The sequence below is a fragment of the Saccopteryx bilineata genome, chromosome 3 (genome assembly GCF_036850765.1).
Source record: "Saccopteryx bilineata isolate mSacBil1 chromosome 3, mSacBil1_pri_phased_curated, whole genome shotgun sequence".
Lineage (NCBI taxonomy): Eukaryota > Metazoa > Chordata > Mammalia > Chiroptera > Emballonuridae > Saccopteryx > Saccopteryx bilineata.
This window is the reverse complement of record NC_089492.1, coordinates 317,174,754-317,197,666: the sequence shown is the minus strand read 5'-3', so window position 1 is coordinate 317,197,666 and position 22,913 is coordinate 317,174,754. Positions and strand designations below refer to the sequence as shown.

Here is a 22,913-nt window from a genome sequence, read left to right as displayed (position 1 = left end):
TCTGGCCTCAAAGCCAGACAACTGACTCACTGTCACTCCCTGATCCTTATCATCCCCCTGCTTCCTGGCCAAGGCTGATTGCTTCTCAGCCAGGCCCAATCTCCTTAGGGTGGGGCTAGAGATGCCTGAGGGCAGGGCAGCTGCTTTCCTTCAGGCTGATGCTGCAGGGAAGGGACGGCCCTACCTAAGAAAGAAGTCTACTTTTCTGTGACGTGATTGCCTTGGTGTTAGGGCACCAGCATCATGGAGGAATGTATGGGGAGATGGGGTTTCAAGCCTGTGAAATTTCAGTGCTATCCTCTGCAAACTGATGCTGCTGGCAGTGAGGTCACCATAGGGGTGAGAAAGTACAGGGTTAGCTGGGAAAGGCTAGTAGGAGCTTTTGTGACTTTGTCTCCTCCCAGTAATGGTGATTGTCAGACCTTAGCGGCCTCATATCTGTATCTCTGCCCATCACTGGAACTAGCCACAGCATGCCTGTTTAGCTCAGACAAAAAATTGCTTCAATTGCTCCAGTTTTCAGGATTGCAGAAAATATGCTCTGTAGCCTCACACTCACTACTACAGCTTCTTCTGGGACCTCCATAAGCCTGTGAGCAACTACCAGGGACCACTCCTGGGACTTGGGACTGATGGCCCTGTTGGACAGATAAAATATATTATGCTTAGTTTGTTAAAGATGGTGCTGCCCACATGGAAGTCCGTCTCTCAGGTGATTATATTAGTTGCTCTTATGCTTGGAATGGGCGTAATTATATTAATGTGTGTTGGGGGCAGGCTGTGGGCAGGCAGGATCCTTGTAGCCTGAGGCTTGGTTTTAGGACTAAGCCTTTCCCACCCTTTTTTTTTTTTTTTTTTTTTTTTACAGAGGCAGAGATAGACAGGGACAGACAGACAGGAACAGAGAGAGATGAGAAGCATCAATCATCAGTTTCTCGTTGTGCGTTGCGACTTCTTAGTTGTTCATTGATTGCTTTCTCACATGTGCCTTGACCGTGGGCCTTCAGCAGACCGAGTAACCCCTTGCTGGAGCCAGCGACCTTGGGTCCAAGCTGGCGAGCTCTTTGCTCAAGCCAGATGAGCCCGCGCGGGACCTCGGAGTCTCGAACCTGGGTACTTCCGCATCCCAGTCCGACGCTCTATCCACTGCGCCACCACCTGGTCAGGCTTCCCACCCTTTTTGATGTGGGGTGGATTTTGTATCAGAGAATTCCCTATTTTGTATATTGGATTAAATGGGTTTTGATTTCTGCACTATAAAGTGGGGCAGACCAGGAGCTTGCTCTCTCAGTTCCTGAAATTAGCATTAGAGCAGAGAGCAGGTTGGAGAGCAGAGTAAGGCCATGTGGAGGAGAAGAGAAGCAGCCAAGATGGTGAAATGAGAAAGAGAAGCCAGTTAGTGCAGAGTTTGTGTAGAGAGAAGGAGATGGGGAACAAAGGAGAATGAGGTTAGTGAGCTAGAAACCTTTGATTCTAGGAAACTCAGATAAGTCAGTAGGTTTGTGAGTTCTGAATGAGTGGGTTTGAAGCCCAGTGTGTGTTTTTACTTGCCCGCCGGGTGCAAGCTAGGATTAAAGATGATGGCCCATCAGCTTTTGGCTCCATTGTTTCTTTACCGACTATAAATCCAATGCGAACCTGCATGGGCCGGGCGGCTGTGATGGTGGCCCTGGCTACTGGCTTTACGGGCCCCATGCTGTCTGTAGAATGCACAGTGGACTATGAGAGAGGCAGGGGAGCTCTTCCCTCAGGACTGCCTCTGGAACTTCATAGAGGGAGGCTGCGTTCCCCCAGCACTTGGGCAGTGTTCATGAACAACTCTGACAGAGCGACAGGAGCTGTGTGGCTTTTGAATGGCAGCCCCGAGGTGAATGTACAGTATCTTGGAGGCAGATTAATCAGTTTACAAAGTGACAAATAATCAAGGGGCTCTTGGCTCAACTCCTCACTGGAATCCTGCAGCCTTCATAAAATGGGCAATGTGGATCTAGGGTGCCATAGACAACTCCTTAAAATGGGATTCTCTCAAACTGAATCTGTATCTGTGCCTTAAGTCCTAAGAGGGGCTGTTCTTAGTTACTAAACAGGGGATGGGATGGAATGAAAGTAAAAGTTTGTAGGAGAATGAATAAATTCAATCCGTGCATTCTTTAAAGTGACTGCATGAGTTTTGAACCAATTGTTACTGTTGTAAAGTACTGTACCTTAATCCATGGGTTACATAGAGACACCAAGTTCAAATGAATTTTTGAGGAATGTATTAATTAGCTAGCTACACGGGGCACAATCCCAAATCATGTAGGACCTCTTACCATTCTACACCTTCTGTTATACAAAATCAAGTACTGGTTGGGGTGGTGTTGGGCAGATAAAATGTATTATGCTCACTTTGTTAAAGATTACGCTGCCCACGAGGAGGCCGTTGCCCAGGTGATATTAATATGTGTTGGGGGCAGGCAGGATCATTGTAGCCTGGGGCTTGGTTTTGGGATTAAGCCTTTCCTACTCTTTTTGATGTAGGGTGGTACAATCCAATCATGCCTCAGAGGTGACTTTGTATTGGAGACTTCCCTACTTTGTATATTGGATTAGAGGTTGTGAAGCTACAGTATAAAGTGGGGGCAAAACGGGAGTTTGTGCTCTTGGTTCCTGAGATCATCATTAGAGGAGAGAGCAGAAAGGAGAGCAGAAAGAGGCCATGTGGCCAGGAGAAGCAGCCAAGATGGCGGAGTGCTGAGTGAGATGCCAGTTTGTGTAGAGTTTGTATTTGGGATAAGGAAGGAGATGGGGAACAGAGGTGAATAAGTCTGGTGAGCTAGAAACCTTTGATTCTAGGAAACTCGGATAAGTCAGTGGCTTTGTGAGCACTGAATGTGATTGGGTTTTGGAGCCCAGTGTGTGTTTTTACTTGCCCGCTGGGTGCAAGCTAGAATTAAAGACTATGGCCCATCAGTTCTTGGCTCCGCTGTTTCTTTACCGACTGTCCGAATCCGATGCGAACCTGCATGGGCCAGGCTGCTATGATGGTGGCCCTGGCCGTAGCTTCTGGCTTTAATTTGGCGTAGTCGGCAGGATTCGATACAGATCGGCAAGGAGCCTTTGAGCGGTGGAGTAGAGGACTGGCTAGTGTTAGGGTTCCCCATGGCTGTCCTTTTGGGGACTGTAGGCTGGCTGACTTTTACAGCCATGCGTGAGAAAACTGAGAGCTCTGTGGAAGAGGCTGCCCGGGACCTGCAAACCGAGCAGTGGAAGGAGCTGGAGCAAACACAGGAGAAATTGATCCTGACCCTGGAGCTGGAGGAAGCGCTGGAGGAGGAGGCCGACCAGGTTTGCGAGATTCGCCTGGAAATGGAGCAAACGCTGGAGGAGGATTCAGAGGTTCATGATTTGCAGCTTTCCCTGGATGTTGTGGAGAGCCAGCAGCGGCAGGAGGCCAGGGCTGAGGCTGAGGCTGAGGCTGAAGTTGAGATCGGGTCCAGAGCTGCAAGGTCTGCGGAGCATGAGGCGGCGGCAGCCCAGGGCTTGAGCCTGGCAGCGGGAGCTGGTATTTTCAGTTCCTCTTTTGAGGATGAGAATTGGGCTGGAGTTGTGATTTGCAGTCTCCAGAAGATGGAAGCCCAGCTGGAAGGAGCACCTACTGCAGCCCTGGTAGGTCTGCAATTTTGGGACATAGGGCTGGACGCCATGTGCCCCTCTTTGGGACAGTGTAAGACCTGCCAGGATGGCAGGAATGAGGGGGATGGCTGACGCCCCATGTGCTTGGACTGATTTCCTGGACTACAACCGGAGTGGACATTGACTCCTTTGTTGGATGGATTTACGGATTACGGATTTTGGACAATGTGAAATACCCTGATGTGGGTGGGGGGTGGCTTTGCTGGAAGCACTCCCCTGCCCCGGGAAGCTTTTCCCATGGCTAGAAAGAAGGCCGAGGACATTTTGCGCTTTGGGCTAAGTGCTCAGAGACTGGTGAAGTGTACTTTTGTGATTGTTGAAACTGTATGATTTTTGCTGTTGTAATCTGTGTAATGTTCTAATTTCCTTGCACAGGAATGCTGGTGATGTAAATTGTGGGTAGTAAAGTGAGCATAGGGGTGGATTGTTGGGCAGATAAAATGTATTATGCTCACTTTGTTAAAGATTACGCTGCCTACGAGGAGGCCGTTGCCCAGGTGATATTAATGTGTGTTGGGGGCAGGCAGGATCATTGTAGCCTGGGGCTTGGTTTTGGGATTAAGCCTTTCCTACTCTTTTTGATGTAGGGTGGTACAATCCAATCATGCCTCAGAGGTGACTTTGTATTGGAGACTTCCCTACTTTGTATATTGGATTAGAGGTTGTGAAGCTACAGTATAAAGTGGGGGCAAAATGGGAGTTTGTGCTCTTGGTTCCTGAGATCATCATTAGAGGAGAGAGCAGAAAGGAGAGCAGAAAGAGGCCATGTGGCCAGGAGAAGCAGCCAAGATGGCGGAGTGCTGAGTGAGATGCCAGTTTGTGTAGAGTTTGTATTTGGGATAAGGAAGGAGATGGGGAACAGAGGTGAATAAGTCTGGTGAGCTAGAAACCTTTGATTCTAGGAAACTCGGATAAGTCAGTGGCTTTGTGAGCACTGAATGTGATTGGGTTTTGGAGCCCAATGTGTGTTTTTACTTGCCTGCCGGGTGCAAGCTAGAATTAAAGACTATGGCCCATCAGTTCTTGGCTCCGCTGTTTCTTTACCGACTGTCCGAATCCAATGCGAACCTGCATGGGCCAGGCTGCTGTGATGGTGGCCCTGGCCGTGGCTTCTGGCTTTACAGGTGGGTAAGAAGGGAGCATGGTACAATAGTCAATTACTAACAAGCTTACATCTATTATAAGATCTATTAAAAGGAAAAAGCATTCTTACACATCAAGACCACAAGATAACACAGTAGTAATCATTGTTTTACATAGGCAAAGACATTCCCAAATCTTCCAGTGTCTACCCCCCATCCCTGTTGCCACAGCGAAATGGTTAGCAGATAAGGGAGAGAGGCTAAATGAAAATACCTTTGCTGAAAGTGTTGGAAACCTAATAAGCTAGTCCCCACTTGTTTAGTTTACAAGTTTTTATACATATAAAAAGATTTCAAGAGAGATGATTATTAGAAAGCATATAAAATGTTACAGAATGCAGGTTTTTCAGGCAAGGAAGTGGGCTGCTGATCCTTTTGTCTAGAGCAGGGGTCCCCAAACTTTTTACACAGGGGACCCCAAACTTTTACACAGGACAGTTCACTGTCCCTCAGACCGTTGGAGGGCCGGACTATAAAAAAAAAAACTATGAACAAATCCCTATGTACACTGCACATATCTTATTTTAAAGTAAAAAAACTGTTACGGGAATAAATACAATATTTAAAATAAAGAACAAGTAAATTTAAATCAACAAACTGACCAGTATTTCCATGGGAACTAGGCTCCTCTCACTGACCACCAATGAAAGAGGTGCCTCTTCTGGAAGTGAGGTGGGGGCCAGATAAATGGCCTCAGGGGGCCGCATGTGTTATAGGTCACTCTCAGGACTCCAGGAGGGGAGGAAGAGTTAGAATCAGTGTAGGAATTTTAATTAAGGTAAGTAAACATTGTCTCCTAAAGGCTCTTAAGGATGGAGAAGAGGAAGTTTACAGATAAGTTTTATCCTTCCAGAGAACTATGATTAGTTACTAACTAACTTTTGTCCCTTTAATCTCTTTCTCTGGGTTTTTTTCTTTTCAAAGAGGGAGGGGTAAGGGGACCTGACTCTTCCTTTTAAAATACTAATGTTAACAATTTGTGCAATTCCTTGGCACCTTATCACATTACAGGGGAATAAGAATTGTACCTGATCAATAAACATTTCCCCACCTGGTACTGTAAAGTAGAAGGCATGTAAATCCACCCTTCCAGCAATACTATTTGGACGTGGTCATTGGGAAGTAGTAAGGTTGCCTGAGCCCACACTTTGTATAATGTGGAAGCAGGAGTGCTGGTAGGGATGGGTTTTCTGGGCTCTAGGTCTTGGTAGGGCACAGCCTGGCACTGAAGGCAAGAGCCTGAGTGCCTACCATGGACCACTCCTAGGACTTTGGACTGATGGCCCCATGCTGTCTGTAGAATGCACAGCGGACTATGAGAGAGGCAGGGGAGCCCTTCCCTCCAGACTGCCTCTGGAACTGCGTGGAGGGAGGCTACGTTCCCCCGGCACTTGGGCAGTGTTTGTGAACAGCTCTGACTGAGCGACAGGAGCTGTGTGGCTTGTGAATGGCAGCCCCGAGGTAGGTGGACAGTGTCCTGTTTGCATCTGCTGGTTTGATTGAGCTGCCCTCCAAAGACTCTGATTGAAGCAGGTGAGAGCAGATCAGTTTGCTTCGGCTGACTTGTGCACTGGTTTTCTAGCAGTGATAGAGGAACTGAACGGTGATGGAGCTCCTCAGGTTGGGTAACTCCTGACTCTTTGTCAGTGGCCAGTAGCCTGGCTCTGAACACAGATGAGCAATGGAAGCTTGGCCTGGCACAAGGATGCCCTGGTCATAAGTGACCCAGATCTGTAAAAACTTGAGAGCTCCGTTAAAGAACATAATTGATGTCCACCATCCGAACTCACTTCCAGGTCTGGGAGGTGATTGACTTTGAAAAGCAAGTCGAATCCCTTGCTCCCTTGAGAAGGCCACCTCTGTCCATGGAATGAGTGGACATCAGAGTCTGCAGCTTGTGGAGACGGGCTAAACCTAGATGGGTGTTTTGGCATGCTCTGAGGCACAGAGCCGAAAAACTGCCCTGTCTGCCAGCAAAAGAGGCAGTGACCGCAACCGGCTGTGTGGCACATTCCCTGAGCGGAAGGCCCTGAGCTTAGCTGGCAGGCGCACGGTGCTGGGAGCCGCGGCGGGGCCGCACACCGGTCTGACAGGAATGGACACTGCCTCTGGACTGGGCTCTGCTTGCTGATGGTGGATGCTGATGCTCAGACCATCCCAAAAGAAGCTAGACAGAAGGTCTCTCACCAATTGAGACACCTGAGCACCATTTCTTAAGACCAAAGAGCACATTTCACAGTTCACAATGAACGGACAGAGAGAGCACCTCCTCAGTCCCAGTTTGATAGAGAATTGGAATGGGCAACAAAAACATTGGTTTTCTAAATTGGTGGCAGGGTGTGTGGGCAAAGAGCACTTGAGGGCTGCCTTACATGCCTTCACAAGTGTGTGCTCACACTCAACATGAACCCAAGTAGGGCTAAGGGAACGGTCCACTAGGTATAGTTCTGTGTTCTATGCATTGTTCTAGGGGAGTGGGAGTGGGGAAGCTGCTGGTTTCTAGTCTCCACATCGCCTCGAGTTGCCTTTCCTTCCTAATGCATTGGCCAGAGGACAGGGGCTTCAGTTTCAAAGTCTAGAGACAGGGATGATTTTTAAGCCAGTACTTGTCGCAGTTTCAAAACTCGGTCAGAATTCTGTAAAGGCCTGATGGGCGGGATGTACTTCACCCATTCTGGTGGCATTGGAGCTGACTGTTAATCTAGCACCATTGCCTGGTGGTGAAGATAGCCCATCAGTTCTGCTCCATGTGATTGTACTCTGCGGAAGTAGAAGTGGACTGAGGGGGAGGTGCGTGCTAAACTAGTATGGGTGCCAACCATTTAGCCTAGACCAGCACAGTCACCAAACTTGAGGACCCTTCTAAAGGTTGACAGGTTTGGGTGTTAATTGGGGAGGAGGAGAAATAGTGTCTGAGGGTCAAAGAATGACTGCATGGGTTGTGTCATGGGAAAATTCAGGACTATATTAACATCTTGAGAGGTACAGGCCCAATGCCGTGAACCAGTGCAGCTAGTGACTCCAGGTCCTGAGTGGGAATGGCGCAGAATTGAGAAAATAGGCTTAAAGAGAAAAAAGGTGTGCTCAGGAGGACTCTTTGCAACACAAATGATAGCTTGCAAAAGGCATCTCCACCCCCATACCTGCTTTATTTATAGGGCAAAGAGAAGCCATTAGCAAATCAAAGAGATTATTAAAACAAAGTCACATTTCCAAGACAACCCAAGAATTCTCCCAAGTGCAGAAAACCTCCACCATACATAACATCTTAACTTCACAAAACAAAGAATAAAAAGAAAACATCCTCCAGTCTCTGAGGCACATGGGGGATAGGACAAGTAGAAACAATCCAGCATCACAGCTAACATTGAGGTGTGGAGAAAAATTTAGCCTTTAGCAACTTCACTAAGGAAGTGTGGTGGGGGGTTAGGATGAGTGCAAATACTCAGCTTCATAGCCAATAGGGAGGTGTCAAGGGGGAGAGAACTTAGCCTTTGCTAAGCCTTGAACTTACAAAGGGTTTACCACTTGCAGTCAGTCTTCCACATATCCTCTTTTTTTTTTTTTTTTTGGTGGCACAGAGTAAGAGAGAGGGACAGACAGACAGGAAGGGAGAGAGATGAGAAACATAAACTCTTTGTTGTGGTTCCTTAGTTGTTCATTGATTGATTTCTCATGTGTGCCTTGACCAGGGGGCTACAGCAGACTGAGTGGCCCCTTGCTCAAGCCAGTGACCTTGGGCTCAAGCTGGCGAGCCTTGTTCAAACCAGATGAGCCCGCGCTCAAGCTGGCGACCTCGGGGTCTCGAACCTGGGTTTCTCCGCGTTCTAGTGCTCTATCCACTGCGCCACTGCCTAGTCAGGCCCTCCCTTCTTTTTATTTTTAATTTGTGTGCTGAGATTTGCACTCATCTGATTTCCTTGTTTCCAATTCAGAGACAGACTGACAAGTCACCACAGCTAACATAGCCAAAAATAAATTGTCTGGGGTCATTTTTTTTTCATGTCACCTGACCATCTCTTCCCCTTCCATCATCAGCTTCTTCAGCTGCTTCCAGGTTGGGGGTTGCTGACTGCGAGTGCTCCTGGCCTGGTGGCTGATGGTCACGGTGGGGTGGAGGCAAAGTCTCTTGTACCTGGTGGTCAGATCTTCCTCTGGATTCATGGTGTCTCACCAGACAATCAGGATCCCACTGAGGAGCCTCAGCAGACCTAGGGAAAACACAAACATATCCTTAGCCGCATAGAAGAAAAGGGTCTGGCCCTTGCCAGATTCCTGTGGGCAGGTCCTTCCATCACACTTCAGGGAAGGCTGTCCTTGTTGATTTCAGAGTCTCTCAGCCACTGTGTGGCCCTGTATATCAGCACTTTAAAATTTTAAGGTATAAAGAACATGATAAAGAAGATTTGCAGGAGTTCAAGGGTATAACTCCCCCTTATTTATTTTTTCTAATTGACTTTTAGGTGTTTGATGGGCATGCTCTTCAATGCCTTGACCCTGAGGATTGTAAGGAATACCTGTCCTCAGGTCAATTCCAAAAGTCTGACAAAATGTACTAAATGCTTTTCCTGCTTATGCAGGAGCATTGTCAGTTTTAATCATCTTAGAAAGTCCTAAAATAGAAAATGGATACAAACAGTGAGCTATGACATGCTTAACAGCCTCACTTGTTCTGGCAGAGGCTACTATAAATCTAGAATAAGTATCCACTATAATGTGGACAAAGGATTGTTTGCCAAATGAGGATATTTGAGTAACATCCATTTGCCAAAGTTGCCCTGGTAGGAGTCCTCAAGGGTTAACTCCAAACAAGGGGACAGATTGTAGCATAGCACACTCTGGGCAGGATTTAACAATCTGCCGTGCTGCTTCCTGAGAGAGTTGAAACTGTTTATGCAGAGCTGCAGCATTCTGGTGATGAATAGCATGAGACTGAATTGCTTGATCTAACATAGTTGCTCCAATAATCTTTTGAGTGGCTTGATCTTGTGCCAAAGCTCTGAAGAGCATAGAATGAGCTCAAGTATGTCCTATAAAACATGGAGCTTTATGCTGACATACAAGTCTTTGAAGAAGGTGAAATTGCTGAAATAGTTCCTCACCTGCAGCTGTTCTCAAGACAGCTGTCTCTATAGTGGAAACAACCATAAGCATATACTTCCTATCTGTATATAAATTAAGGGAGGAATGTGGCAAATGCTGAAAAGCCATGATAACGGCATGTAGTTCTACCCTTTGAGCTGATTTTAAGGCAACTGTTTCAGTACAGACTTGTCCATACTGACTACTAACATCCTACATTACATACTAACTACACTAACCCTGCTATTCCCAAGCTGGACCCATCAGTAAAGACTGTAGGCGCTTCAGGAATGGGCTCATTAACAAATGTCTTAGGAAAGACAAATGTAGTAACCAATGAATATTGAACTACTTTATCAGCTGGATAATGAGAATCAATTTGACCTGTAAAATTTGCAAGAGCAACTTGCCATTTCATGGAAGTTTCCCAGAGCCATTGTTGTTGATCTTTTGAAAAAGAACAATAAGTTGAGGCTCAAAATCTATAAGCTGTAAAAGTTGCCTAGCCCCTTGATAATCAAGGAGGCAACAAGATCAAAATACAGAGATAAGACTTTCTTAATAGTAACAGCTAAATGAATCCATTTAATATGATCTGAAGCTTGCCACATAGTCCTGTTGGAGTGTAGCTCAAGGGACAAGTTAGTAAAACAATTGGTTCTTCAGAATTTATGTGCTTTACTTGTGTTTGCGGCAAGGCCTTGTCTACAAACTGTAAAGCTTGCTGTCCTGCAGCTGTAAGCTGCCGAGGGGAAGCTGGTTCAGCCACGAACCTCTAAGAATATCAAAAAGTGGTTTGAGTTCCCCGGTAGTTAATTTTAAGAAATGTCTAAGCCAATTGATGTCTCCTAACAATTTCTGCCTGATTTCTAATTTCTGTGGATGAATTTTTCGTCCCTCAATAATTTGTCCTAAATAAGAGAAAGTCAAGGATTGCTGTACTTTTTCAGAAGCTATATAAAGTCCTGATTCTTTCAAAGAATATTCTAATTGTTGCAAAATAGTCAGCACAGTGTCTTTAGCTGGATGAGCAATAAGAATATCATCTATATAATGAATTATGTATGCCTTAGGGCCGTGGTTGGCAAACTCATTAGTCAACAGAGCCAAATATCAACAGTACTGTTAAGCCAAATTCGGAGGGACCCAAAACATGGAAGACAGGAACGAGGTCCGTCAGTTACACATCAAAGCTTTATTGTCTAGCTTGGCCAAGCGGCGGGAACTCCGACAAAAATCTGACGGAGAGCGCGCCAGCCCTTTGTTCTACTTAGTTTTTATAGTTTTGTAAGTGGGAAGTACAGAAGCAAAAATTGCAATTAGGAGCCCCTTACCACTATTGGTTATAGTCATATGTCCTTTAACATGATAGGACCACGTTCAATTTGCAAGCCATACATCCTTTTGGGGAAAACAAAGTTTACAAGCCAACACAATGGTAGAAAGATGTCTTTTTACATATTAAAAGGCATTCCTATATTATCTAATGTTCATCTGCTATCTCTTTGTCCAGAGTCACACGTGTTAACCACATGCATTTACATAGGAAAGGTAGTTTTGGTGGGGACAAATGCCCGCAAATGGCTCATTGCTATGAGAAAAGGTTTATTTTGGCTTTTCTCTCCCTGCACCTGGCTAGCCATTCACCCTTTACCCCCACAGGCATAGTGGAATGTCTGGGGATCCATGTTTTTCCTCCCCTCTGCATTTGCAACACAATGCCAAGGGCCATCCTGACTATGCCAATCACACAGTTCAGAGACTATTCTCACAATTTCTCTGTACACCTTAATCCAAATTAATAAAATGTTCTCCAAGCCTCCCAAAATATTAATATTAATTCTGTAGCTTTTGGTACTTTACAACACCTGCGGGTGAAGTGGCTCAGTGGCTCCTCAATACAATGATTGAAATTTCTTTTCAGAGCCAAAGTTTTTAAACTTAAATTATATAGGTAGGTACATTCCTTATCAAGGTAGTGCCCGCACATGGTATTTTGTGGAAGAGCCACAGTCAAGGAGCCAAAGAGCCACATGTGGCTCGTGAGCCACAGTTTGCCAACCAGGGCCTTAGGGTGCTGCCTTCCTACTGGAGAGATTGCTTGAGCAACTGTAAAGCCAATACCCATGGCCACCATCACAGCCGCCTGGCCCATGCAGGTTCTCATTAGATTCAGACAGATGGTAATGAAACAATGGAGCCAATAACTGGTGGGCCATTAGCTTTAATCCTAGTTTGCACTCAGTGGGCAAGCAATACACACAGTGAGAAGACACTTCCCTTTCCATTCAGGGCTCCCAAAGCCACTGACTTATCCGAGATTCCTAGAATCAAGGTTTCTAGCTCACCAGCCTTATTCACCTCTGTTTCCCATCTCCTTCTCTTTGCACAAACTCTGCACAAATTGGCTTCTCCCTCAGCATTCCGCCATCTTGGCTGCCTCTCCTGGCCTCCTCCACATGCCTTTCTCTGCTCTCCTACAGCATGGGCTTCTCCTAGAAGTAATCACTCTTCCCCTGGAACAATGTGATCTCTCTTCCTTTTAAAACCTTTTGGCCAGAAAGCCCTCCCCCAACACAAATTAACATAATCACACCCATCCCAAGCAAGAAGGACAACTAATATCATCACCTGGGCAACGGGCTTCCAAGTGAGCAGTGCCATCTTTAACAAAGTGAGCATAATATATTTTATCTGCCCAACAGCAACATATTTTTGGCACAAGGTAGGACTCTTAGCCATACCTTGAGGCAAAACTCTCTACTGGTATCATAGGAGCCTGAATTTTTTTTTTTTTTTTTACAGACACAGAGAGAGAGTCAGAGAGAAGGATAGATAGAGACAGACAAGACAGGAACGGAGAGAGATGAGAAGCATCAATCATTAGTTTTTCATTGTGACACCTTAGTTGTTCATTGATTGCTTTCTCATATGTGCCTTGACTGTGGGCCTTCAGCAGACTGAGTAACCCCTTGCTCAAGCCAGCAACCTTGGGTCCAAGCTGGTGAGCTTTACTCAAACCAGATGAGCCCACACTCAAGCTGGTGACCTCGGGGTCTCGAACCTGGGTCCTCTGCATCCCAGTCCGACACTCTATCCACTGCACCACCGCATGGTCAGAGGGGACCCATACTTTAAATGTCCGTGTTCCAAGCCTCTCTCCCTTCCCCCTGTGGAATCTAGCACAGCGGGCGATATCCAGCACCTGGGCCAGTGAACTCTGGAGCTCCACCCTGTCCAATGCATGCAAGCTACTGTGCCGGTGATGATCACAGAAAGCAGAACTCACCTCAGCCAGGCCACTGTCCAGTGAGCCCTCCCTTAGGACACACCACCAGCAAGGGTCATTAGGTCCTGAACCAATGCTCTCTGCAGCTGGCCACTATATGTTCTGGCTCTGGGCCTGAACTTCACACAGACCAGTGGGGGAAACTGCCTATGACTGGCCCTCAGTAACCTTTTTGGGACTACAAACAATCCAGAGTTTGTGGCTGCCTCTGCTGGGCCCAGGTGCACATGGAAATACCAAGCTGTATACCTAGGCTGGCTTTTACCTGCACTGGGCCTGGGGGAAGGTCCGGAAAAGACCAAGGTTCCCTGAGCTGCACCTTCTGCAGCCTCTGCCTGCTGACTGCTTGTTGAACTCGGTCACTGAAATAACTACTGGTAGAGTCTACAACCTGCCGCAATTCAGGGATTAGGAAGGGTGATGGGTGCGGCTCCACCCCTCAGCCCCAGGTGTCAGTCTGTCCAGACTTTTTTCACAGAATTCAGTAAGGTCCAATGGGTGTGGCCTCTGAGACCCAGAGGTGTGGCTACCCACAGTCTGGACAGTTTCTACTGAATCTCCCATGATGTGGAAGCATCAATCATAGTCTCAGAAAAGTGTGGGGGTGGGGTGAGTTCTGGCCTCAATGCTGGAAAACTGAGTCACTGACACAACCTCTACTTCCTGGCTCACTTCTCAGAAGGGCCTGGTCTCCATAGGGTGGGGCAAGAGAGATTCCCAAAGGTGAGCCAGTTGCTTTCCCCCAGGCTGATACCGCACAGTTAGGGGACTGCTTCACCCAAGAAAGATGGTGACTGCAGTATTGGAGAATAAATCAGCACAGGGGTTCCGGTGGTCATCCCCCACCGTGTCTCCCCCTGGGCCACCAACCTCACACTCTCCTCTTATAACTCTAGTCCTCTCAGCTTTCCTTCCACCAGAGCCCCAGGTAAATGGCTGTGAACGAGATTTTCTATGCTGGCCCTTTAAGATGGAGCCTGTGTCTCCAAGAGCTCCCATCTCTTTATCGCAGACAGAAACTTCGGCTCTTTTCACTGACAAATGCTATGTGGGTACCTCTTTTAGGCTCTGGGACAGTACGCTGGGGCTCTGGGACTGGGACTTAGGGCCTGAACCTCTCAGAGTGAACCTCCCCACAGCAAGAGTCCCTTCAGACCCTCCACCCCACTCGCTCCTGGGAGAGAGGCAGCCCTTTCTATATCTCCACCCTTCTTACCAGTCTTGTGGTTTCTTCTGCTATTCTTGGGTATAGACTCTTCTTCATTTACTCCAAAGTTGTTTTCTCAGGATGATTGTTTTTAAATTAAGTTGTAATCCAATTTGGTCCTGGGAGGTGGCAGTTGAAATGTCTGCCCACTCCACTGCCATCTTGGAATCCCTCCTCTTCTTTTCATTTAGTCTTAAGTTTGTTTTTCAGGATGATTGTTCATAATTTGAGTTATAACTCCTGTTTGGTTCTGGGACAAGTAAATGGATCATCTGCCTACTTTGTCACCGGCTTGGATCCCACATTGTTTCTGATTGAGGGACTCACTTTACAGAAAATAAAGTGCAGCAGTGGGTACATGCCCATGGAGTTCACTGATCTTACCATTCTGGAACAGCTGGCTTGATAGAAAAGTAGAATGGCCTTTGGAAATCAGTGACAGCACCAGCTATGTGGCAATACTTTGCAGGGCTGGGGGAAGGTACATATGCTCTGAATATGGGATACTGTTTCTCCCACAGCCAGTAGTCACAGGTCCAAGAATCAAGGGGTGAAAATGTAGGTGATACCATTCTTTATTACCTCTAATGATCCACTAGCAAATTTTCTGCTCCCTGTCCCAACACATTATGCTCTCTGACCTAGGGCTCTTAGTTCTAGAGGAGAAATGCTTCCACCAGAAGATGCAATAATGACTGTTGACACATCAGGGTTCCTCACTCTCAAGTTAACCAAAAAGTTCAGAACCTTGAAGAGTGCCAACCTCAGCTCTATTCCTTTTCTTCAACAGGGTCAGGGGTCGGAACAAATGAGAGGCTAGTGAGCCCAGAGATTGTGAAGGGGTAATAACCACCGGGGCAGCCTGGAATGGGAACAGACGAGGCCACTGGCTGAGGCTGTCCACAGAGGCCCTGGGAAAGGATGGTGTGGGAAAGAAATCCCAGGAATGGGGAGAGGAAAAGGTGAGGAACACAAGAATTTGGAGAGTTCTTCTTAGGCCCTGGGTAGGTCTGTGTGTGTGAAGCAATCTCAAGGCCAAGCATGTCACCATTCATAGCTCCCATGGACAGAGAGCACCAGTGACAGCCCTGGATCAATGTGCACTTAACTTTTGACAGTCCAGCCACAGACACAGAGCACTCAAGCAGCCCAGGTCTCGATGGCCTGCACAAGAAGCAGCTCCCACTCACCTGACCAGGGACACAGAGAAGTGTGAGGTGCTGTGTGTCCCCAGAATCACGGTTCCCATTCTGGACACCAGGCCCTGGGAGTGGCAGGGAACATTGACTTGTCCATCCTGCCCCTTCTGCTCCCCTGACACAACCCTCCCCTCCAGACACACCCCGTCTCCACTCCTCCTCCCCCAGACCCACCACCCAGCATTTCAGCCACACACACCACTGCACCCAGGGGCACCCACAGTGTAACTTACCGGAGACAAATGCTAGTTAACTAGTACACATGTCTGAAAATGTGAGTTCGGTGACATCACATTGAGGGAAGAGGTAGAGCCAATGTACTTATAAGAACAGAAACTGGGACTCATGGACCTCGAACATGATGGGACATTAACATGATATGTGTGATCCATATGAAATGTCTGCGTATTGATGTTTAACATGGTGACTGCTACACTTCCATCCTTGTCCACCAGAGAACAGCAGAACTACTCTGCAGCCTGGGCATCCCCCGAGGGCTGCTCACCCCGTCCCACTCAGCAGCACCCACAACCCAGCAGGGCCCAACCTCACCAGCTTCACTCCATACTCGTCCTCCTGCTCTCCAAGCTACCACAGTGGACTCTGTCGGCTCCTCCATCCAGCCAGGCATCTGCAGACAGCTCCTCTCAACACACCCTCTGTCCTTCAACAGGCAAATGCCCACTTACCCTTCATGTCGCAGTCAAAAAGTCATCTTTTGTCCGACCAAGCGGTGGCGCAGTGGATAGAGCATCGGACTGGGATGCAGAGGACCCAGGTTCGAGACCCCGAGGTCACCAGCTTGAGCGCGGGCTCAACTGGTTTGAGCAAAGCTTATCAGCTTGGACCCAAGGTCACTAGCTCGAGCAAGGGGTTACTCGGTCTGCTGTAGCCCCACGGTCAAGGCACATATGAGAAAGCAATCAATGAACAACTAAGGTGTCGCAACAAAAAACTCATGATTGATGCTTCTCATCTCTCTTCATTCCTCTGTCTGTCCATATCTGTCCCTCTCTCTGACTCTGTCTCTGTAAAAATAAAAAATAAAATTAAAAAAACTCCATGAACATGGGGCCCATGTATGTCCTGTTCTCTGTGGAGTTTCCAGGTCCCAGCCCAGGACCTGACATCAGATGCTCAGTAGAAGCTCTAAATGGATGATGAACCACGCAACAGATGCCTGTTGTGACACCTAGTGTCAGAGAATGTTCATTATAGACACAAAGGCTTTGGTGTCAACATGGAAAGAGGCCACCAAGTGCCCATGATTGTCCCAGGGACAGGTCTTTACCTTTGTAGAGTCATCATGAAGGACAGGGACCTCCTAACAGTGAGGGGTTGGAGCCACCTTGATTCCCAGAAAATAATCTCTACCCTGTGAGTGACTTCTCCTGGGAAGGGGGAGGGAGCTGGGCAGTAGTCTGAGTCCTTCCCACAGAGATCTGATATAGTGCAAACTCTGGATTCTCCACGTCAAGTGAAGTCACCACCAGGGAAGGAGGGCGCTCATCCTGACCACAAAGGAATCAGAGGCAACAGCCCCTCCAAAGTGTCCCTGGTCCATGGAGACACGTGCCTGTGGCCCCCAGAAGGAATCTCACCAGCCTGTGCATGGTGTGTTAGAGGACAAGGGAGGCTTCCTGTGCAGGATGGGACAGGAAAACCCAGGATTCGGGGTTGCTTCCATCTCAGAGGGGCTGATGGTCACAGAGGGGTCTCCCCATCCCCTGCTGAGTCCCCATATGGAGCTGTTCCAGCTCCTGGGCCCTTGGTGACTTGGATGCAATGCCCCAGTGTGTGATGGGGGACACACAGGGAAATCTGTGGACCAGACTCCCAGCCTAGAGCCCTCTCCTGCAACACTCGAGAGAACCCTCACTAGGCCCTTCCTTTGAAACTCTGAGGACAAAGAGCTCCTCTTAAGACAACACATTCCCCTAGAGCAGGGGTCTCAAACTCACGGCCCGCGGGCCGCATGTGGCCCGCCGAACAATTTTGTGCAGCCCGCAGACTAATCCACGAAGTTCAAAATATTTTGGATAAAATTAAGTAAGCCTAGGGGCCTACTTGTATTTTTCATTTCTCTAGCATCCTAGCTAGATATTAGCTTAGTTAACAGCAGTTGTGATGCGAACTACAGTTTCTGGTCGTTTTGTGACACTGAGTAAACTGCATGTACGATTATGCTTGTTGTACTGATTTTTTTTTTGTTTTCAACTGCAGTGAGAAAAGTGTTGCGTAACAGTTGCCTTTTGTAGACCTAGTGCGGCCCGCCAAACGGCTGTGATCTTGCTCTGCGGCCCACATGCTGAGTTGAGTTTGAGACCCCTGCCCTAGAGGGACAGTTCTGACACTGGATCAGGATTCCTTTGGACACTTATCCTCTCGCTGGGTTCACTCTGCGCTAGGATGGAGTGGAGAGGCCTGGGACCCAAGTGACCAGGACCCAGGGTGACTGGCCATTCAGCCTAAAGGTCAGAGCCCACCTCTTCCCAGGGCTAAGGGTCAGCTCACACCCTCTAGAGCAGGGGTCCCCAAACTACAGCCCACGGGCTGCATGTGGCCCCCTGAGGCCATTTATCTGGTCCCAGCCGCACTTCCGGAAGGGGCACCTCTTTCATTGGTGGTCAGTGAGAGGAGCACATTGACCATCTCATTAGCCAAAAGCAGGCCCATAGTTCCCATTGAAATACTGGTCAGTTTGTTGATTTAAATTTACTTGTTCTTTATTTTAGATATTGTATATGTTCCCATTTTGTTTTTCTACTTTAAAATAAGATATGTGCAGTGTGCATAGGGATTTGTTTATAGTTTTTTTTATAGTCCGGCCTTCCAATGGTCTGAGGGACAGTGAACTGGCCCCCTGTGTAAAAAGTTTGGGGACCCCTGCTCTGGAGCCTGCTTGGTCAGTGTTCCTGCTGCAGCACTGACATTGGCCACAGGTCTCCTTCATGCCCTCCAGGTGGCGATATTGAGACACACAGACAACACACAGGAAATTCTTGCACAACACCTGACTTTAGCTAAGGAGGTGGATAGAACCTGATTTCCATAACACAGACCCTTCTGGGTCGCTCCCATGTGTCTGCTCTGTCCCACCCACCTTTTCTAGGGGCACCTCCCACCTCTCTCAGGGGCCCTTATACAGCTCAACAGAAGACAGAGATGACCCCAATGGTCAGGGATCACAAGGACAGGCTCAGCCCACAGACACACAGAGGGAGGGTCTCCTTGTAACTCTCCCCTGAGGACCAGGGAACCCAGAGGTACCAGACATCCCACCAAAATCTTTACTGCCAGGACACACAGGACACTACCCCCTTCACACCCAGGACCTGCAGGACCTTCTGAGACACCCAGTCCTGGGTCTCTGTCCCTGGAAATAGCAGGAAATAGTGACACCTAGAGATAGATGGTAGGTCCCATCTGTAGTCATCACCCAGCCTGACCCCTTCTCACCCCTCTAAGGTTTCATTTATTTAACCCTGCAGGAACGAGTTTTGTTTCAGGCCTTGCGGCAGGTGACCAACCACAAAGGAATGTCCGATGAAGTCATGGACGGTTGAAACTGCTGATGATTGAAAATGCACCAATATCCGTAATTAGTGGAAAAGCACCCCTGTGCCCAGCGATAGCGGCGGCCAATCAGCAAATGCCCCGCTACCTTCCCACTTCCCTTACCTGACCCTTAAGTGGCCTAGTGGCCTAAGTCTGTAGCCGGGGCTGCTCTACCTTAGGAGACAGCCCGGCAGGTTTCCTTTCATTAAAGCCTGTTACACTGGTCATTCGGACTCCGATGGATTCTATCAGCCCCCACAATCATCTCTGAGACCTTCCTGTTGAAAGAGAATCCAGCCTTCCCATTGAAAGTGAGCTCCAATGCTCTTATAATTTTTTTAACAAATTTAGATGTTTATAAGAAATTTCAAATGAAATACTCTGGTGAGTTTATTAACAAGTGTTGCGTTTCACTTGTTCAGTGCTGTACATTCAGCTTCTAAAAAGAGCTTGGGAGAGCAGTATAAGCTCAACAAATCAACTGCTCATAAAAATTAGAGGATATTTCAAAATGAATATGAAGCATAAAATATCCCCTAATTTTTGTGAGTAGTTGGTGAATGGGAAAAAAAAAAAGTGTGCTCCACAGCCCAGTAAGGTCAACCTCCCCTGACAGCTGGTGAGAGGCGGAGTCTCTGGTCCATCGCCCACCTGCTCTGACAAAATCTGCATTTAACAGGATCTGCAGACCCCTCCTGTGCACAGGAGCATCATTTCTAAGGTATCATCTGGGCACTCACAGTCTTTACCAAGTTTCACAGGTGATCTGATGTACAAGAGGGTGACACCCCTGTGACAAGAGTTCCTGTTGTCGCTCCAGGGCTCCTGCTCTGATAGAAAAAGCCAGGAGGGATAAGGGAGGCTTAAGGGGGATGCTACTGTGCACCCACCGTGGAGCTGTGGGGAATGCCACGGACACTCAGCAGTTCCCACAGTCTGAAATCTAGAAGGAAGGTAACAGGGATGGAGAGAATAGGAAAGAGGAAGGAGAAGGGAAAGGGCAGGTTATCAGCACAAACCCCGCCCCTAGCCCACGTGACTGGGGAAGTGCTCTTGACTTGAGCCCTTACCACACCTGGAAAAGGACAGCAGATCTCACCTCAGCAGAGCGGTGCCTGTGAGCATTTCTGGAATCCAAGCTCTTCTCGCAGAGGTGGGGTCAGAGCAGGCAGCAGTCACCATGGAGTCCCCCTCAGCCCCTACCAGCAGAGGGCGCGGCCCCTGGCAGCGGGTCCTGCTGGCCGGTAAGGAGGGGACAGTCCCTGGGGGGAGGACAGGAGACAGTGACTGCCTGGGGTGTCCTGGGGAGGACAGCGCTCTGAGGGGGAGGGCTGCTGTTTGGACCTGGGGAGAGGACATGAGAGCAGAGAAGGACAGGGGAGAGGGCGCAGCTACAGGAAAATCTCATGATCTAGAAGTGGTGAGGAGCAGGAAAACCTCAATTGTAGTAAATTTTACAAGTTATTCATTACTGGAAAGTAATTTCTGAAAACTGATGATAATAACAATTTATGTCAGGGCAACACAAGAAAGACTTAAGCAGAGGCGCTAAACACTATCCTTACCACCAACCTCAGAAATGGGCAGGAGGTGCCGGGCCCTAGGACACTCATTCACCCACAGGTGTGTGCAGCCTGCTGTGGGCCCTGCACGACAACAGGAGCAGACAAGCCCCTCCCACATGGAGCTCCTGTTCTACGGGGAGGAGAGGACAAGGAAAGATCTAGATGTGAGGTCAGGTACCCACCAGTGTCATAGAGGGAACAGAGCAGAGACAGTCAGAAATTGAAGACAGAGGAGCTTTAAGGGAGGTGGTCAGCCAAGGTGTCTCCCAAGATGTCCCTGAGTGTCAGCAGGGGTCTGAGGGCAGTGAGGGGGTGAGCTGGGGTGTCACCCAGCTGGGGAAGAGGTTTTAAAACAGAAGGAACAGCAGATTCAGAGGTGCTAAAGTAGTGCTGGCCATGCTGCTCACTTTCACCATAGGAGACACGCTCACACTCAAACTCACACACGCACGCACACACACCAAGTCTGAGAAATGAGAGACTTGCTCAGGACCCAGGGTCTCATTTTCCCATCCCAAAGCATAGATCCAAACATTAATCAATTTCTCTTTACTACTAGTGTCACTTTTAACCTTTTGGAGCCCGCCGACCACTGCCAAACTCACTGTTGAATCAGTGCCATCCAATGTGGCCGAAGGGGAGGACGTGCTTCTCCTTGTCCGCAATAAGACTGAGAATTTTATAGGCTATTCCTGGTACAAAGGGGAAGTTGTGGACAGCAACCATTTGATTGCATCGTATGCAGTAGCCACTGCAGAAAGTACCCCAGGGCCTGCATACAGCGGCCGAGAGACAATATACCCCAATGGATCCCTGCTGCTCCAGAATGTCACCCTGAAGGACACAGGATACTACACCCTAAATGCCATAAAGCAAAATTTTCTGAGTGAAGACGGAACTGGACAGCTCCGTGTTTACCGTGAGTGATTGCTCTCTGACCCCTGGGTGTTGGGTGGGGAGAATTCTACTCCACACACAGGATGGACAGCCCTGGGCTCTGTCTCCACCACTCTCTGCATCACGGCCCAGGTTGGGTTTGGGCATTTAGTGCAGGACACACACAGTGGAGACAAACTTCCTAAGATCAGAGTCCCCTTCCTGGGTTCCACCCCTGCAGACATTCACCACAGAGAGAAGGGCCATTCTGGCGAGAGTAACTCAGCAGAGTGACACCAGTCTCATCCACACCCTGGGTCCCTCCCCATGACCATGACTCTGAGAAAGACCCTGCAGGGCTTGGTCAGGGCCTGACCTGTGGGGTCCCCTAGGATCCTCACAGATCTCAGAGGGGCAGTCCTTCCCAGACCCCTGTCCCAGGGCTCCTGACTCCAGGGACCCTGGGAGCCTGTGTCAGGTTGGGTTTGATCTGTGGAAAGGGCTAACTAGGACCAATAATTTCCCAGGTGCCTGTGTCCCAAGGCTCCTAAGCTATTGGTCACCAGCCAGGGCTCAGCCCATGACCCACATCTGGGCAGGGATGGGGCCCGGTCTTTCACCTGAGTCTATATATGGGGAACACATGTAGACCGAGTTTCCGGGCCATTAGCCAACTGCCCTGGGGGCCATAGGAGACCGCAGAGGCAGGTCAGCGTCCCCAGGGAGGGACAGGGAGATGCTCCTCAAAGCTCCTCGTCCACAAGGGATCCGGCCAGGACATTGTCTCTCATGGACGCAAATAGTAACAGATGCTGTTCACTTGGGCAGCTCCTCTATTCCAAGCTTTAGGTCAGAAAATTGCAAAAGATTTAAGGTTCATTCACAGGCAACATAGCGAGCCTGAGACCATTTACCATTCATCCTGTTTTCTGCAGGGGAAACCCAGTTACGTAGGATACACTCCCAGTCAGTCACACAGACTGTGACTCGCCAGCCTGAGTCATGGCCAGGTTGTCCTGCAGTCGTAGCTCCTCCTCTCCTCCCAGCCAGGGGCCTGGCTGTGCATGTGTAGACCCTGAAACCAGTTGTTGGTTCAAATCCTCTCTTAGCTGTCCCCAGCTCACAGGGAGAGATTCTGGTCTGGGGAATGAAAGCAAGTGGAGAATTGATCTGTTTTTACTCCAGAACCAAATTTCCTGCAGGAACAGTCAGACTCGGTGCTGGGAGCACCCAGTCCTCTAGCTCAGGGAGCTGATCCACACCTCCCTACCTTGGACTTGAATCTCTTCTTATTTCCTGATGTCTGGGTGTCACTCCCAC

General features: G+C 48.5%; 1 protein-coding gene across 4 annotated transcripts in view; it reads left to right on the top strand.

Moving 5' to 3' along the window:
- CEACAM1 (CEA cell adhesion molecule 1) overlaps positions 1 to 22,913 on the top strand; it is a 118,186-nt gene that overhangs the window by 77,459 nt on the left and 17,814 nt on the right. For 3 of the 4 annotated variants that reach the window (XM_066271985.1, XM_066271982.1, XM_066271987.1), the window contains exons 1-2: positions 20,228 to 20,396; positions 21,277 to 21,636. The exons of the other annotated variant lie outside the window; for it this stretch is intronic. In XM_066271985.1, coding sequence (XP_066128082.1) covers positions 20,333 to 20,396; positions 21,277 to 21,636 — 424 coding nt within the window. In that variant the 5' untranslated portion in view covers positions 20,228 to 20,332. Of the gene's footprint in view, positions 1 to 20,227; positions 20,397 to 21,276; positions 21,637 to 22,913 lie in introns of those variants that run through there. 4 annotated transcript variants of the gene reach the window in all.